The 18,071-nt window shown below is 41.6% G+C and overlaps 1 protein-coding gene across 1 annotated transcript in view; it reads left to right on the forward strand.

Annotated features, from left to right (window-relative positions):
• Positions 1–18,071, forward strand: part of EFCAB5 (EF-hand calcium binding domain 5) — a 181,928-nt gene that overhangs the window by 44,394 nt on the left and 119,463 nt on the right. The window contains exon 5 of the mRNA XM_025363693.1: positions 14,118–14,274. Coding sequence (XP_025219478.1) covers positions 14,118–14,274 — 157 coding nt within the window. The remainder of the gene's footprint in view (positions 1–14,117; positions 14,275–18,071) is intronic.

The following is an 18,071-nucleotide window of genomic DNA, read 5'->3' on the forward strand; positions in this document are numbered from 1 at the left end:
GAACATGTGGTGTTTGGTTTTCTGTTCTTGCGATAGTTTGCTGAGAATGATGGTTTCCAGCTGCATCCATGTCCCTACAAAGGACACAAACTCATCCTTTTTTATGGCTGCATAGTATTCCATGGTGTATATGTGCCACATTTTCTTTTTTTTTTTTTTTTTTTTAAGACACAGTTTTACTCCCATCACCCAGGTTGGAGTACAGTGGCCTGATGTGGGTTCACTGCAACATCTGCCTCCTTGGCTCAAGAGATTATCCCACCTCAGCCCCATGAGTAGCTGGGATTACAGGCACACGTCACTGCACCCAGCTAATTTACAAATAACACATTTTTATCTTTTTTTTTTTTTTTTTTTAGACGAAGTCTCACTCTGTCACCCACGCTGGAGTGCAGTGGCACAATCTTGGCTTACTGCAACCTCCGGCCTCCTGGGATTTTTTTTTTTTTTTTGAGACCGAGTCTCACTCTGTCGCCCAGGCTGGAGTGCAGTGGCGCGATCTCGGCTCACTGCAAGCTCCGCCTCCCGGGCTTACGCCATTCTCCTGCCTCAGCCTCCCAAGTAGCTGGGACCACAGGCGCCCGCCACCTCGCCCGGCTAGTTTTTTGTATTTTTTAGTAGAGACGGGGTTTCACCGTGTTCGCCAGGATGGTCTCGATCTCCTGACCTCGTGATCCGCCCGTCTCGGCCTCCCAAAGTGCTGGGATTACAGGCTTGAGCCACCGCGCCCGGCCGTGCCACATTTTCTTAATCCAGTCTATGACTGATGGACATTTGGGTTGATTCCAAGTCTTTACTATTGTGAATAGTGCCACAATGAACATATGCGTGCATGTGTCATTATAGCAGCATGATTTATAATCTTTTGGGTATATACCCAGTAATGGGATGGCTGGGTCATATGGTACTTCTACTTCTGGATCCTTGAGGAATCGCCATACTGTTTTCCGTAGTGGTTGAACCAGTTTACAATCCCACCAACAGTGTAAAAGTGTTCCTATTTCTCCACATGCTCTCCAGCACCTGTTGTTTCCTGACTTTTTAATGATTGCCATTCTAACTGGTGTGAGATGGTATCTCATTGTGGTTTTGATTTGCATTTCTCTGATGGCCAGTGATGACGAGCATTTTTTCATGTGTCTGTTGGCTGTACACATGTCTTCTTTTGAGAAATGTCTGTTCATATCCCTTGCCCACTTCTTGATCCAGGAGTGGACCCTGGTCTCACTGAAGCCAGATGGGGTCTTGTGGCAGTCTGTTAGGGATGTGATCCAGTGCTTTGGAGGCAGGGATTCAAGCTGGTAGGGATGAAGATCCTGCGGCCCACTGGAAAGCGTCCTTGCTGACCACTACTGGGACCTGCGAAGGAAGCCCTTCTACCCAGCTCTCCTTAGCTATGTGAGCTTCAGGCCTGTTGATGGCCATGGTCTGGGAAGGGTACAATGTGATCCATGCCTCGAGGGCCATGATAGGATACACTGACAGGGCTGAGGCTGACTCTGTGACCATATGCGGAGACTTCATCGACGTCCACATCAGCAGGAATATCATTCACACCAGCTATTCAGGGTAAGGGGTCAGAAAGAGATCCAGTTGTGGTTTGAAAGCAGTGAGCTGGTGAACTAGCTCCCCTAGACAGGGGCCACTGCAGGAGCGTCCTCCCAGCCAGAGGGCTCAGGCTCCCCTTGGCCACCCCAGCCTTGGTCCACCAGGACCAACTAACTACCTCTGTCACAGGAACCCAAGCCCACACTCCTACAAGTCTCTCCCAGACCACTTCCCTGTGCACATTCTGCCCCACTCCAGCCCGGTGGACTTTGAGCCACAAACTTTACGTGCCTTTCTGTATCCTAGCCAGCACAAGATTGGGCCAAATCCTTTCTGCACCAAACTGCCAGACAATCTTTGGGGTGTCTTCAAAAGTGGATAGGGCAACCTCTCCTCCTGGAAAAGGGAAACATTAAAATTCGCTGTGCTGAGAAAAGAAATATATAATTTTAAAAATGAGTTAATATTGACAGTTGCATATTAAATGTAATGTTTCAGGGTCTTTATCTAATTTCTTTGATATTTGCATTTCCTTTTTCCTTTTTTTTTTTCAGACAGAGTCTCGCTCTGTCACCTGTCATCCAGGCTGGAGTGCAGTGGCGTGATCTTGGCTCACTGCAACTTCTGCCTCCTGGGTTCAAGCAATTCTCTGCCTCAGCCTCCTGAGTAGCTGGGATTACAGGTGCCCGCCACTAAACCCGGCTAATTTTTGTATTTTTCATAGAGACAGTGTTTCACCATCTTGGCCAGGCTGGTCTTGAACTCCTGACCTCGTGATCCACCCACCTCTGCCTCCCAAAGTGCTGGGATTACAAGTGTGAGCCATTACGCCCAGCCTGTATTTCCTTCTATCTTACACAAAAAATCTTGGTTCCTAATGATATTGACATAATTACTGATTTGTTTTATCCTGCAGTTTACATAAAAACTTCAAAATAGCCCAGCGTGATGGCTCAAGCCTGTAATCCCAGCATTTTGGGAGGCCGAGATGGGTGGACCACCTGAGGTCAGGAGTTCGAGACCACCCTGGCCAACATGGTGAAACCCCATCTTACTAAAAATACAAAAATTAACTGGGTGTGGTGGCGTGTGCCTGTAATCCCAGCTACTCAGGAGGCTGAGGCAGGAGAATTGCTTGAACCCGGAAGGCAGAGGTTGCAGTGAGCAGAGATTGTACCACTGCACTCTAGCCTGGGTGACAGAGTGAAACTCTGTCTAAAAAAAAAAAAAAAAAGCTTCAAAATAATAATACCAACAAGCTTACTACTAATAAAAATATTAAACAAGGCCTTACATTTATTTGCAGCTTTTTCGTCCTTAGAATATATCCTTGCCAGGTGCAGTGACTCACACCTGTAATTCCAGCATGTTGGGAGGACAATTTAAAAATTGTTAAAAAAGTATTTAACAATTAGGCTGAGGCAGAAGAATCGCTTGAGCCTGGGAGGTGGAGGTTGCAGTGAGCCGAGCGCCACTGCACTCCAGCCTAGGCGACAGAGTGAGACTCCGTCTCAAAAAAAAAAAAAAAAAAAAGAAAGAAAGAAATTCAGTTTAGCTTTGTGAAACTAAGACCACCAGAGCTTAAAAACACCTTCAAACAAACAAACACTGAGTTTATTAACTTTCCAGGCAAAGGAATATATACCAGTGAAGACTTCACTGAATGGTTTGTGGAAGGGGAAAATTCAGGGGCTTTTAATTGTTTTATAATAGCTATACTTATAAGAACTAAAAACTTATCACATTGTATAGGACAGAGTGAGTCCATAGGTCTGTACATGATTGATTAAAACAAGTCCCAGTTTTTAGTGGTCAAGAAAGAGTCTTCAGTTAGGTGTAGCAATGATCTGGTATACTGAGGTCACTCAAAGTTCATGTTCAGTTACCCACTTAAGCTGATTAGAACCAATTTTGATGTAATACAACTTTCACTTTTGATATAATCTAGGCAAATATTTCTGTAAATAGAAGATTTTCCTTATACAGCTTGAATTGATGGTTAGAATTTGGATTGTCATAACTAGGTGGGGAAGCATTTTTGCTTCTACTCTTTAATCAGGTTGATATTGTGCTTTTCTTTAAAAGATCTCGAAACACTCATTCATGTGGGAAAACTGTTTTATTAGTTAACTTTTGCTGCATAACAAAATACTCCAAAACTTCATGGCTTAAAGCAATAGCATTTATTTGCTCATGATTTTGTAAATTGGTAACTTTGAGCTGGGCTCATGGCTCATCTCTGTTCCACATGGTATCAATTGGACTCACTCATGCAATACAGTAAGATGAAATCTTTCAATGATATCCCTTTACTTTCAGAATAACAACCAAAAGTGATGACCTCAATTACTTTTGTAGTGGTTGGCAGACTCTTTGCAAAAGCAATGGAAGTAACTGGATCATCATCCAGCAGGCGAGCCCTTGCTCATTTCTTTGATGGTATTGTAGTGGAAGGACTCCCAAGTTCAATAAAAGAGGGCAAGCCCCAGTGTTCAAGTACTTTTCAACTTTCTGCTTACATTCTGTTTTCTAATGGCCCATTGGCCAAAGCATGTCACATGGCCAGAGGCAGACACAAGGAGTACAGGAAGAGACTCCACTTCTTCATGGGAGGAGCTGCAAAATTATGTTGCATTCATAGAGACATGCATACAGGAATGGGAAGAATTTATGACTATTTTTGTTTACGTAATGCAGTTTTTCTTCCCTTCCAGTCTGCTTATACTTAGAATGAATCTGCTTATAGGTTATGTCTGCCCTGTACTGCCCAAATTAAGAGTTTTGGATCCTTTAGAATTCTCTGGATTAATGTAAACATCTTCGTGAGATAATGCAGGCTACAGAAGACAAATTTTATTAATTCCCTGAATGGGTGACACAATCAATTTAAAATCCATTTGGATTATATTTTGAGTCTCATGTACAGGGGCCCAGAAGCACAAAACTATATTTTATGTCTAGTTATGGACATCAATAAATGGGAGGAAATGATGTCTGAGGTGAGACCTAAAGCATGTGGAGGATCTAGTCAGGCAAAGAGAGGGAGTAAAATATTTCAAGCACATGGGAAAATGACAGAAAACCAATTTTGTGAATTCATTTTTGTGTCACATGAGAATCTGGAGACACTCAGTACTTACCCTAAAATATCGTTTACTTATCTGTTCTGCCATTGGACCCTAAGCTTTATAATGGCAGAATCCATAGTAGGTGCCCAATAAATATTTATGTAATGAATGAGTGAGTGGCTTAGTGAGTGAGTGCATGAATGAATAATTTCAAAGAGCTGGGTGAAAAACACAGATATAGAAGACAGAGCCACAGAGGAATGAAGACAGAAATTGAGACGAATCCTAGCTAGAGATGAGGGGGAAAGAAAAAAGGAGCAGAGGATGAAACAGATAAATAGCAGAAGGGGAGACAAGCAGAAGAAGGGACTGGGAGTTCTGAGAGCTGAGCGGTAGAGATTTGGTTGGTTAGTAATTGCATCAGAGAAACTTAGCACTCCTTTAAAATACTTGTTAAGCCCAGGTGCGGTGGCTCACACCTGTAATCCCAGCACTTTGGGAGGCCGAGGTGGGCAGATCACGAGGTCAGGAGTTCGAGACCAGCCTGGCCAACATAGTAAAACTCTGTCTCTACTAAAAATATAAAAAATTAGCCAGGTGTGGTGGTGGGCACCTATAATCCCAGCTACTTGGGAGGCTGAGGCAGGAGAATTGCTTGAAACCAGAAGGCAGAGTTTGCAGTGAGTCAAGATTGTGCCACTGTACTCCAGCCTGGGCAACAAGAGCGAAACTCTGCCTCAAAACAATAAATAAATAAATAAAAACAAAATACTAATCTTCCAGCAGTTCACAACCAGCTCCTTCTATACTATTAAACTGCCTGTCTGCTTTTATTTTCAAACTTCAAATTTCATTTTTGAATACTTGTTTTTCTAGAGAATTTTGAAGGCTTTATGTAGGCATAAGGTAATGACTTAGATTTTAGTAGTTTCTTTGGGTTATCAGATGTATCCAATTTACCAGTTCCCACTGAAAATCTTTTTGCATTTTAAAATATGTCAGGTTGTCTTAGTCTTTCTTCTCTGAAAGATGAAGACTTGCCTCCAACATTGTTGGGAAAAAATTGTACTTGAAACCAACAACTATTTTTATTATTCTGAGCCATTCTATTTGATTTCAATCAAAACCAGTTTGGGGTTTTTGGAGTGCTAATAGGAGTGATGCACATAGGTACAATTAAAAGCACAGTTTTCCCCCATTCTCAACCTGGGTGATGCAGTTCTGGCTGCAAGGGTAACTCATGCTCAGGACTTCAGCAGTGGCTGGCAAAGCATGTGGCTTTGGCTAGATAAAGGCAGTTAGCCGAGATATACTCCTAGACAGATTTCTCAGAAGTTTGATCCAAGGCATCAGAATGACCTGAGATGCTTGTTATAAATGCATCTTCTAGGCTTCCACCCTAGACATGAATGCCGAGACCAGCTCGGTCGTGGAGACTCTAACCCAGTGGCACCAGAGGAATTAAAGACACACACACAGAAATATAGAGTGTGGAGTGGGAAATCAGGGGGCTGACAGTCTTCAGAGCTGAGAGCCTTGAACAGAGTTTTACCCACATATTTATTGACAGCAAACCAATGATAAGCATTGTTTCTATAGATTATAGGTTAACTAAAGTGGGAAACAAAGGGATGGGCCGAAACAAAGGGATGGGCTCTGGCTAGTTATCTGCAGCAGGAACATGTCCTTAAGGCACCGATCACTTATGCTATTGTTTGTGGCTTAGGAATGCCTTAGGTGGTTTTCTGCCCTGGGTGGGCCAGGTATTCCTTGCCCTCATTCTGGTAAACCCACAACCTTCAATGTGGGCGTCATGGCCATCACGAACATGTCACAATGCTGCAGAGATTTTGTTTATGGCCAGTTTGGGGGTCCTGTTCCCAACATATTCCCCATTCTTGTTTTTGTAAGACGATAAAAGCAAAGGCAGCTTTATCACAGTGAGCTACTTACTTCTTGTAGGAGTCGGGATCTGCATCTGCAGACTATACAAAGACAAACAACACAGATTAAAAGCACAATCATCATTGAAATCACAGAGCTTCCAAGTGTTTTTATCCATTTTAATGGGTTAATAGCTGCTAATCCATCTGTAGCTCCTTCACGCACTCCAGTTCCTGGCATTAAGATCAGGTGTGCCTGGGATACTTTAAATATTTGTTCTTTTAATTTTGCAATATCCAAAGACAAGTTTGTAGAGTGTCCTTCTAGATGTTTTTTTTTTTTTTTTTTTTTTTTTTTTTTTTTTTTTTTTTTTTTTTTGAGACGGAGTCTCGCTCTGTCTCCCGGGCTGGAGTTGCAGTGGCCGGATCTCAGCTCACTGCAAGCTCCGCCTCCCGGGTTCACGCCATTCTCCTGCCTCAGCCTCCCGAGTAGCTGGGACTACAGGCGCCGCCACCTCGCCCGGCTAGTTTTTTGTATTTTTTAGTAGAGACGGGGTTTCACCATGTTCACCAGGATGGTCTCGATCTCCTGACCTCGTGATCCACCCGTCTCGGCCTCCCAAAGTGCTGGGATTACAGGCTTGAGCCACCGCGCCCGGCCTCTAGATGTTTTTTATTCTTTCCCAAATTTTGATCTTATTAAGAGCCATTAATAGTTTCCACAAGTCCTTATGTTTAGCTCCTACAATGGGCCATATCATTTGAGGTTGAGGTGCCACTATACGGCCATGTTTCCAGATAATAGGAACTCTTGCCATACTTCTTACCATTTCTACCATCTGACCATTTTGTTTAGACCAGCTGAACATAGTGTGGCCATGGCACGCAAACTGAGAGATGCAATTCAAGCTAAACATCCCCTTATGGGACCAATCAATAATGATCCCATACAAATCGTTGCGCAGTACCTCTGCCTGTTCTGCAATGCAATCTTCCCAAACAAGTACATTCATTATCTCTGGCCAGGTCCAATTCTGTTTACAAATAGGTTTTTGAGGGTGGCATGCCTCAATTATAGGAGCAGATTCATTATGGTAAATACTGAGACCAGAAAGCATGTGTAACTGTGCCATAGAGTGATTACGTCTAGGCATTATTGCCAGCCAAGATTGATAAATATGCCCAATAAGTATAATTGTTCTCTGCATCAGCCCTTGTTGAAGGAATACTCATGGCAATGGTGATCACCACTATCATAGCTATCATTAAATTACTCATCGTGACTGGTTATCCTGCTTTCCTCAGGTTTTCTTCTGCCATCTGTGACAGCTTCTTGATCTGTCCCCAGGTAGGTGGTTGTGTTCGATGGGTGTTGCTTTTGACAGTTAGGGTCCTCCTCAGTGTCAGTCTTGACATGTCTGCAACTGGTGAGTCTTTGGGATCTTCCCAAAACCTCTTTCTGGGCATCTGGCTCATAGTAAGGCTTTAGATGTCTCGATGGCACCCAAGTTGGCTATTGATTCAGTCCTGGAGAAACACAAGCATAACCTCTACCCCAAGTTATTATTTTACCTATTTCCCAACTTTTTGTTATCGGATCCCTCCACCAAACCAGTTGTTCTGCTTCTGTCTTTGCAGCTGGTTTCTGTAGATGCTGTTCAGTTGCTGATAGCATCTGGCCTTTAGGCAGGCTAAAAAAATTTAAAGTCAATAATGCTAGATTCAATTGCATCTGTGGTGTCCCATAGTCCCTATTTTTCCCCCTCTGCTTTGCAATTGCTGTTTCAGGGAGAGATTCATTCTTTCCACTATGGCTTGTCCTTGAGAATTATATGGGATGCCAGTAATGTGTTTAATATTCCATATAGAGAAAAATGTAGCTAGAGCTTGACTAGTATATACTGGGGCATTGTGTGTTTTAATAGAAGCTGGAATGCCCGTACTGCAAAACACTGCAAAAGGTGATGTTTAACATAGGCAGAAGACTCTCCTGATTGGCATGTAGCCCAGAGGAGTTAGAAAAGGTGTCCACACATACATGTACATAAGCTAGTCTCCCAAACGAGGGAACATGTGTGACATCCATTTACCAATAGAATTAGGTTCCAATCCTCGAGGATTAACTCCTCCTGTAAAAGATGAGGAATGCACCATTTGGCAAGTTGGGCATCGCTGGATAATAACTTTAGCTTCTTTCCAGGTAATGCAGTATCTGTGTTTGATACCAAAGGCATTAACATGGGTTAAATTGTTAAAGTGTCTAGCATTAGATATTGCAGTAACAACTAGTTGATCAGCCATTTGATTCCCTGCAGTTAAAGGTCCTGGAAGAGGTGTATGAGCCCTAATGTGAGTGATGTAAAAAGGGTGCATTCTACTCCTAACTGCTGCTTGCAATTGGGTAGATAAAGTCATCAGTTGTTCATCTGTATGAAATTGTAACTGAGCATTTTCAATTATTGTGTGGAATGAACCATGTATGAAGAATCAGAAATCACATTAATAGGCATATTAAAAGCAGTCAATACCTCAATTACAGCTACAAGCTTCACTTTTTGAGCTGAAGTATAGGGAGTCTGGAAAACTTTACCTTTCGACCCAGAATAAGAAGCTTTACCATTACTAGACCCATCTGTAAAAACATTCTCAGCATCTTCAATTGGTTTAAATTTAGTTATTTTAGGGAGAATCCAATTAGTTAATTTCAAAAATTGAAACAATTTGTGTTAGGAAAATGGTTATCGAGAATACTCACAAATTCAGCTAAATGGATTTGACAAGTAAAACACTATTTATAAAAGCTTACTGTATTTGCTGTATTTGTGCCTTCATGAGAGGGACAATAACTTTCCCAGGATTATATCTGTGTAATTTAACAATCCGAGTTCTCCCATTTCCTATAATAGTGGCAATTTGATCCAAATAAGGAGTTAGAGTCTGTGAATCAGTATGTGGAAGAAAAAGCCACTCTATAAGATCTTGCTCTTGAACAATAACACCAGCAGGCGAATGCTGAGTTGAAAAAATTAGCAAATCTAGAGTCTTCTCTGAATCTATTCCATTTATTTGCGCCTTATGGACTTGCTTTTCAATCAGCTGTAACTCTGCCTTAGCCTTCTTTGTTAATTGCCGAGGGCTAGTGAGACTGGGATCTCCTCTAAGGATAGAAAAATAGATTACTTATAGCATAAGTAGGAATGCCTAGAGCAGGTCGTATCCAATTAATGTCCCCTAGTAATTTTTGAAAGTCATTTAATGTTTTCAATTGATCCCTAAATGTGGTTACTTTCTGTGCCACTATTGTAGTGTCATTTACTAAGGTCCCCAAGTAGGAGTAAGTCTGAATTTTGTCAGGAGCTATAATTAAACTGGCACAAGAAATCAAGTTTTCCAAGTGATCATAACATTGGAGTAATATTTCTTGAGTAGGGGCAGCACAAAATATATCATCCATATAATGAATAATGTAACACTGTGAAAATTTTTTATGAGTAGGTTCAATTGCTTGCCCTACATACGTTTGGCAAATTGTTGGACTGTTCAACATGCCTCATGGTAACACTTTCCAATGAAAACGCTTAGCAGGCTGCAGGTTGTTTACCACAGGAATTGTAAATGCAAACTCTTCACAGTCTGGCTCAGCTAAGGGGATAGTAAAGAAACAGTCTTTTAAATCTATGACTATTAAAGGCCTATGTTTTGGAATCATAGCAGAAGAAGGCAGTCCTGGCTGCAATGTCCCCATAGGTTGTATAACTGAATTAATGGCTCTTAAGTCAATCAACATTCTCTATTTACCTGATTTTTTCTTAATTATGAAAACTGGAGAATTCCAAGGGGAAAATGTTGGAGCTATGTGTCCTTTTTCTAATTGTTCAGTAACTAAGTCCTTCAAAGCCTCCAGTTTCTCTTTACTTAGTGACCATTGTTCTATCCAAATTGGCTTATCTGTTAATCATTTTAAAGGTATAGATTCTGGAGGCTTAACAATGGCCACCATAAAAAATGATACCCTAAACCTTGGTGGGAACTTTGTCTTTCCGCTTGAAGCAGTTCCTTGAAACCTTGCAATTTTTTTCCTAGTTCTACACCAGGGACATACCCCATTTCATACGCTGTATGTTGACTTTGTGGGCTATATAATTGCTCTGGAATTAGAACTTGTGCTCCCCATTGTTGTAATAAATCTCTTCCCCATAAATTTATAGGTACAGAAGTTATAATTGATTGAACAGTCCCAGGTTGTCCATTGGGCCCTTCACAAGGCAAAATATAACTACTTTGATATATTTCAGGGGCTTTACCAACTCCAACTATGTTAAATTGAGCGGGTTGAATTGACCATGTGGACAGCCAGTGCTGTAGAGAAATGATTGAAATGTCCACTCCCGTATCTACCAAACCTTTAAATTTCTTTCCCTGGATAGTTATAGGACATTTATCAGTAATTTGATTCACCCAGTAAGCTGCTTTGCCTTGTTTATTTGTGCTTCCAAATCCTCCTGTTCATTTAATTTCATTTTTCCCCATTTCCACATATGGCACAATCAGGAGCTGTGCTATACGCTCTCCTGGCTCTGCTTTCCGGGGAACAGAAGTAGATACAACAATTTGAATTTCCCCATGGTAATCTGAATCAATGACTCCTGTATGTACTTGCACTCCTTTTAAATTTTAATCTAGACCTGCCTAGAAGTAATCCTATTGTCCCCACTGGCAACATCTGACTGGAGACAGCAACCTTCTTTAACAGTCCCATTACAAAACGAGAACCTGGTCCATATTGATTAATAGCTAGTTTAAATTCTTTGAGTTATTAAAAAGGAAAAGGCTCAAATGTAGCTATATCTCCCTGATGATCTCGGGGGTGTATCCTAACAGGGAACTGCCAGGCCTCTAAATCACCCTCTCTTCTAGCTTGCTGAATTCCTGCCTGAATAGAACTGAGAGTGGTCGCTCAAGCCACTGCTCAAACAGTCAGTGGGGCAACTACTTTTTGCCCAGTGTCCTCCAGAAAAGAAACATCTGGAGGGTCAGGCCACCCTTTTTCTTCACAATAATGAGGGGATGCGGAAGGATAGGAACAAACCTCTCCCTCCTTTGCTGCTTTAACTTTAGCTGGCCAACAAAACTGCTCTGTCACCTCTTCTGTTACCTCTTTTTTTTTTTTTGAGATGGAGTCTCTGTCTCCCAGGCTGGAGTGCAGTGGTGCGATCTTGGCTCACTGCAAGCTCCGCCTCCCAGGTTCATGCCATTCTCCTGCCTCAGTGTCCCAAGTGGCTGGGGCTACAGGCGCCCGCCACCACGCCCGGCTAATTTTTTGTATTTTTAGTAGAGGCAGGGTTTCACTGTGTTAGCCAGGATGGTCTCGATCTCCTGACCTCGTGATCCGCCCACCTCGGCCTCCCAAAGTGCTGGGATTACAGGAGTGAGCCACTGCCCCTGGCCCTGTTACTTCTTTATACTTTCCTTCCTCCTCATCATCAGTGTGAAAAGGTTCCAAGGTGGAATGAACCAGGGCCCACACTTGTCCCATTGTTACCCTGATGCTTCCGAGCTCCCCTTCTTACTCACCATGGGGATTGCTTAAGAGTATTCAGGTGTCCTCCAGCTTAGTTCCACATTCTTCAACTGTCGCTCCAGCAACCCTTCAACCCGGGTTCCAGCCCCATGTATGCGCGCCATTTACCAAGACCAGCTTGGTCATGGAGACCCTAACCCAGCGGCGCTAGAGGAATTAAAGACACACACACAGAAATATAGAATGTGGAGTGGGAAATCAGGGGGCTGACAGTCTTCAGAGCTGAGAGCCTGGAACAGAGTTTTACCCACATATTTATTGACAGCAAGTCAGTGATAAACATTGTTTCTATAGATTATAGATTAACTAAAATGGGAAACAAAGGGATGGGCTCTGGCTAGTTATCTGCAGCAGGAACATGTCCTTAAGGCACAGCTCACTCATGCTATTGTTTGTGGCTTAGGAATGCCTTAAGTGGTTTTCTGCACTGGGTGGGCCAGGTTTCCTTGCCCTCATTCCAGTAAACCCACAACCTTCAGCGTGGGTGTCATGGCCATCATGAACATGTCACAGTGCTGCAGAGATTTTGCTTATGGCCAGTTTTGGGGCCAGTTTATGGCCAGATTTGGGGACCTGTTCCCAACACCTGAAATCAATCCCTTCAGATGATTTCTGTGTCCAGGGAAGAGAGAAGTTCACTACCCTAAGGCCTTACTGCATCCAACCTTGTCTTTTCAGTATATATAGCAGCTTCTAGAGCTGTTTTTACTTCCTGTTTTTTAAGTTGTAAATCAATATCTTATAATTATATACATTTACAAGGTCAAAGTGATGTTATAATTTGTGAATACAATGTGAAACAATGAAATCAAACAAATTAGCATATCTATCACCTCAAATACATATCCTTTTTTTGTGGTGAGAACATTTGAAATTTACTCTCAGCAATTTTGAAATGTACAATAAAACTTATTCATCTTGTGTAAATGAGATTTTATACCCTTTGACAATCATCTCTCCATTTCCCCCATTCCCAGCCTCTGTAACCACCATTCTACTCTCTGCTTCTATGCGCTTGTTTGTTTTATATTGCACAAATAAGTAAGAAATTGTGGTATTTGTCTTTCTGTGCCTGTCTTTTATCACTTAGCATAATGTTCTCCAATTCCATTCATGCTGTCAGAAATGACAGAATTTCCTCCTTTTTTAAGGCTGTATAGTATTTCATTGTACTTATTTATTTATTTTTATTAATATTATTTTTATTTATTTTATTGTTTGTTTGTTTATTTATTTATTTATTTATTTTGAAACAGTCTTGTTCTGTCACCCAGGCTGGCGCAATCTCGGCTCACTGCAAGCTCTGCCTCCTGGGTTCATGCCATTCTCCTGCCTCAGCCTCCCGAGTAGCTGGGACTACAGGCGTGTGCCACCACGCCTAGCTAATTTTTGTATTTTTAGTAGAGATGGGGTTTCACCATGTTAGCCAGGATGGTCTCGATCTCATGACCTCGTGATCTGCCCACCTCAGCCTCCCAAAGTGCTGGGATTACAGGCATGAGCCACTGCGCCTGGTCCCTCCATTGTATTTGTAAACCACATTTCCTCTATCCATTTGTCTGTTGGAGGACACTTAGGTTGGTTCTATCACTTGGCTATTGTGAAGAGTGCCACAGTGAACATGGAAGTGCAGCCATCTCTTTGACAAACTGATTTCAAATCTTTTTGGTAAATATGCAGACATAAGATTGCTGGATCATGTAGTAATTTTGTTTTCAGTTTTTTAAGGAACCTCCCTACCATTTTCCACAATGGTTGTACTAATTTACATTCCTACCAATACTTCTTAAGTCTAGTATTTAGTTGGGTAAAATAAGGCCTACCTCTATAAAAAGTCAAATAGTAGAAAGTACTGTATGATTAATGCCAAATTCAATAAGTGCTTGTGGAAGAAGGGTTCTCTACAGGCCTGAATCAAAGATTTTATGGAGAAAAGACAGGCAAACATTTTCAAAGAGAGTCTGAATTCCTGTGTTTCAATCTGGATCAAATCCAAGGGTATTAACTCAACATGTTTTCTACATCTACATCCTGCAGAGTATCCAAGATGAAGGAGAATGTTAAACAGAATAGAAAACAAAGAGAACACATAGACAAAATCAAAGTCAAGGTGGCCAACACACGGAAACAGGCTCTGCAGGAGCAATTTGATGAATGGATTCTAGACCCTAAAGGAATGATTCCTAAGACAGTGGTAAGAAAATTGGGGGTATATGTGAAAGGTAGGTCGGGTAAGTGGTAAGAGGGCAATTGCTAGAATACTGAGTAGCATACTAGAAGCCTCCCTTGAAATTTTCAGTATTGCTGAGGTAAGTCTTGACCTGTCTGGTCCATGAGATTGATTCCTTCAATTTCTCTTGAGCATTACATAAAAAAAATTAAAAAAAAATTCTAGCTAGATTTCTAAAATCTTGACTCTGGCTGAGGTTCCCAAACTCATCATTGTAAACCGAAATATATTTCATTTGTTTGTTTTTTGTGTGTGTGTTTTTATGTGTGACTACTTCAGTGAGACCTGCAAGACTGTCTCTTAGCTCTAGAGAACAGCCATACTCTGAGAGTTAAATGCTTTCTCTTAAGTGTATATGGATTTGGAAATACTTTTTCATTAGATACAATGCTAAGCATATTTTCAGTTTAAAGTGAATGATTAAAAATAGATCAGGGAAGACAAGTCACAGACTGGGAGAAAATATTAGCAGAAGGCATATCTGGTTGGGTGTGGTGGCTCACACCTATAATCCCAGGACTTTTGGAGGCCGAAGTGGGAGGATTGCTTGAGGCCAGGAATTTGAGACCAGCCTAGCCAACATAGGGAGACCCGGTTTTGACAAAAAAAATTTAAAAATTATCCAGGCTGTGGTTCCAGCTTCTCAGGTGGCTGAGGTGGGAGGATTGCTTGAGTCCAGGAGGTCGAAGCTGCACTGAGCCATGATCATGCCACTGCACTCCAGCCTGGGGAACAGAAAGAGACCCTGTCTCTTAAAAACAAAACAACAACAACAAAATATATCTATATATGTGATATATATATATATCACATATATATGTCACGTATATATATCTGATAAATGACTGTTATCCAGAATATACAAAGAACTCTTAAAGGCTGAACAATAAGAAAACAAACAGCCTGATTCACAAAAGAAAGTGTACATATGGCAAATCTTATTTGAAAGCATATGAAAAGATGCCAGACATCACATGTCATTAGGGAAATGCAAATTAAAACTTCAATGAGATACCGCACACACCATTTAGAATGGTCAAAATCCAAAACACTGGCAACTCCAAATGCTGGTAAGGATGTGAAGCAGCAATAATTCTCATTCTTTGCTGATGGGAATGCAAAATGGTACAGACTCTTTGACAGACAGTTTGGCAGTTTCTTAAACATATTCTTAAAAGACAAATACTGAATTATTCCACTTATATGAGGTATCTAAAGTAGTCACATTCATAGAAACAGAATGTAGAATGGTGGTTGCCAGGGACTTGGAGGAGGGGAAGGGGAGTTATTTAATTCAGGGGTCCCCAACCCCTTGTGGCCTGGTAGGAGGTGGTCCATATAGCAGGATGCGAGTGGCAGTCAAGCAAGCAAGGAAAGCTTCATCTGTATTTGCAGTCACTCTTCATCACTCTCATTACCACTTGAGCTCCACCTTCTGTCAAATCAGTGGCTGCATTAGATTCTCATAGGAGCACAATAGGAACCCTATTGTGAAATGTGCATGCGAGGATCTGGATTTCATGCTCCTTATGAGAATCTAATGGCTGATGATCTGTCACTATTTTCCATCACCCCCAGATGGGACCATCTAATTGCAGGAAAACTAGCTCAGGACTCCCACTGATTCTACATTGTGGTGAGCCATATAATGGCTCATAATCTATAATGTAATAATAATAGAAACAAAGTACACAATAAATGTAACGCGCTTGAATCATCCCAAAACCATCCTCCCCCAATCCCTGGGTCTGTGGAAAAAATGTCTTCCACAAAACCAGTCCCTTGTGCTAAAAACAATGGGGACTGCTGGTTTAATGGATATAGAGTTTCAAGTTTGCAAAATGAAAAACTTCTGGCTGGGCGCAGTAGCTCACGCCTATAATCCCAGCATTCTGCAGGCTGAGGCAGGAGGATTGCTTGAACCCAGGAGATCAAGACCAGCCTGGGCAATATAGTGGGACCCTGTCTCTACAAAAAATTTTTAAAATTAGCTGGACATGATGGCATATGCCTATAGTCCCAGCTACTTGGGGGCTGAGGCAGGAGATAACTTGAGTCCTGAAGTTTGAGCCTGCAGTGAGCTATGATGGTGCCACTGCACTCCAGCCTGGGTAACAGAGACCCTGTCTAAAAAAAGAGACAGAGAGAGAGAGAGAGAAAGAAAGAGAGAGAAAGAGAAAAAGAGAAAGAGAGAGAGAGAAAGGAAAGGAAGGAAGGAAGGAAGGAAGGAAGGAAGGAAGGAAGGAAGGAAGGAAGGAAGGAAGGAAGAAAGAANAAGGAAGGAAGGAAGGAAGGAAGGAAGGAAGGAAGGAAGGAAGGAAGAAAGAAAGAAAGAAAGAAAGAGAAAGAAAGGAAGGAAGGAAAAGAAAGAAAGAGAAAGAAAGAGAGATAAACTTCTGGAGATTTGTGACTATGTTTACACATATATACATACACTTAAGAATGGTTAAGTTGGTAAATTTTATGTTATGTGTTTTTTGCCACACATAAACTAAACTAAACTAAACACACTCTTAACCTATGATCCAGCAATTGCTCTCCTTAGTATTTACCCAAATAAATTGAAAACTTATATGTACACAGAAACCTGCACACAGATGTTTATAGTAGCCGTATTCATAATATCCAAAACCAGAAAGCAACTAAGATACCCTTTACCGGAGGAATAGATAATAATGTGGTGCATCTATACAGTGGAATATTATTCAGTCCTAAAAAGGAATGATCTATCAAGCCATGAAAAAGCAAGGAGAAACCATCAATGCGTATTACTAAGTAAAAGAAGCCAATCTGAAAAGGCTACATGCCGTATGATCCTAACTATTTGAAATTCTAGAAAAGACACAATCAGAAAGATAGTAAAAAGATCAGTGGTTGCCAGGAATGAGGGGGGGAGGGATTTTTAGGGGAGTGAAATAATTCTGTATAATGCTATAATGGTGGATATATGTGATTATACTTTGTCAGAGCCTATACCAAGAGAGACCCCTATTATAAACTATGGACTTTGGGCGATAATGACATGTCAATGTAGCTTTATTGACTGTAATAAATGTGCCACTCTGGTGCAGGATATTAATAATAGTACATAGCTGTATATGTGTATAGTATATGTGTGTGAGCTCTTTGTACTTTCCGCTCAATTTTGCTGTGCACTTAAAACTTCTCTAAAATATAAAATGTTTTTAAAAATGGACCAAGAAGAACTCGGAAATTTCATTTTTAGTAATTGAAGAACGAGAAAGTATAGAGGATTCTTCGGATGGCCAAAGTGCTTGCCAAAAGTGCCTTAGCTCCATCGTGCCGTGTCTGAGAGTTGCTAGAAATATCCCCTGGAGGGGGCAAAATGGGGTCACTGTCAGCATCCCAGTCCTAATCACACAAAAGGTTGGGAATCATTGAGAATATATGTGTAAAATAACTTTACATACCCTTCAGTATTCTAAGAGGAGACTTCAAAAAGTGTGTGGAAAAATTGAATTAAAAGATAATAAAAATAGGCCGGGCGCGGTGGCTCAAGCCTGTAATCCCAGCACTTTGGGAGGCCGAGACGGGCGGATCACGAGGTCAGGAGATCGAGACCATCCTGGCTAACATGGTGAAACCCCGTCTCTACTAAAAAATACAAAAAACTAGCCGGGCGCGGTGGCGGGCGCCTGTAGTCCCAGCTACTCTGGAGGCTGAGGCAGGAGAATGGCGTGAACCCGGGAGGCGGAGCTTGCAGTGAGCAGAGATCCGGCCACTGCACTCCAGCCTGGGCG

Source organism: Theropithecus gelada, chromosome 16, assembly GCF_003255815.1.
Source record: "Theropithecus gelada isolate Dixy chromosome 16, Tgel_1.0, whole genome shotgun sequence".
Classification (NCBI taxonomy): Eukaryota; Metazoa; Chordata; class Mammalia; order Primates; family Cercopithecidae; genus Theropithecus; species Theropithecus gelada.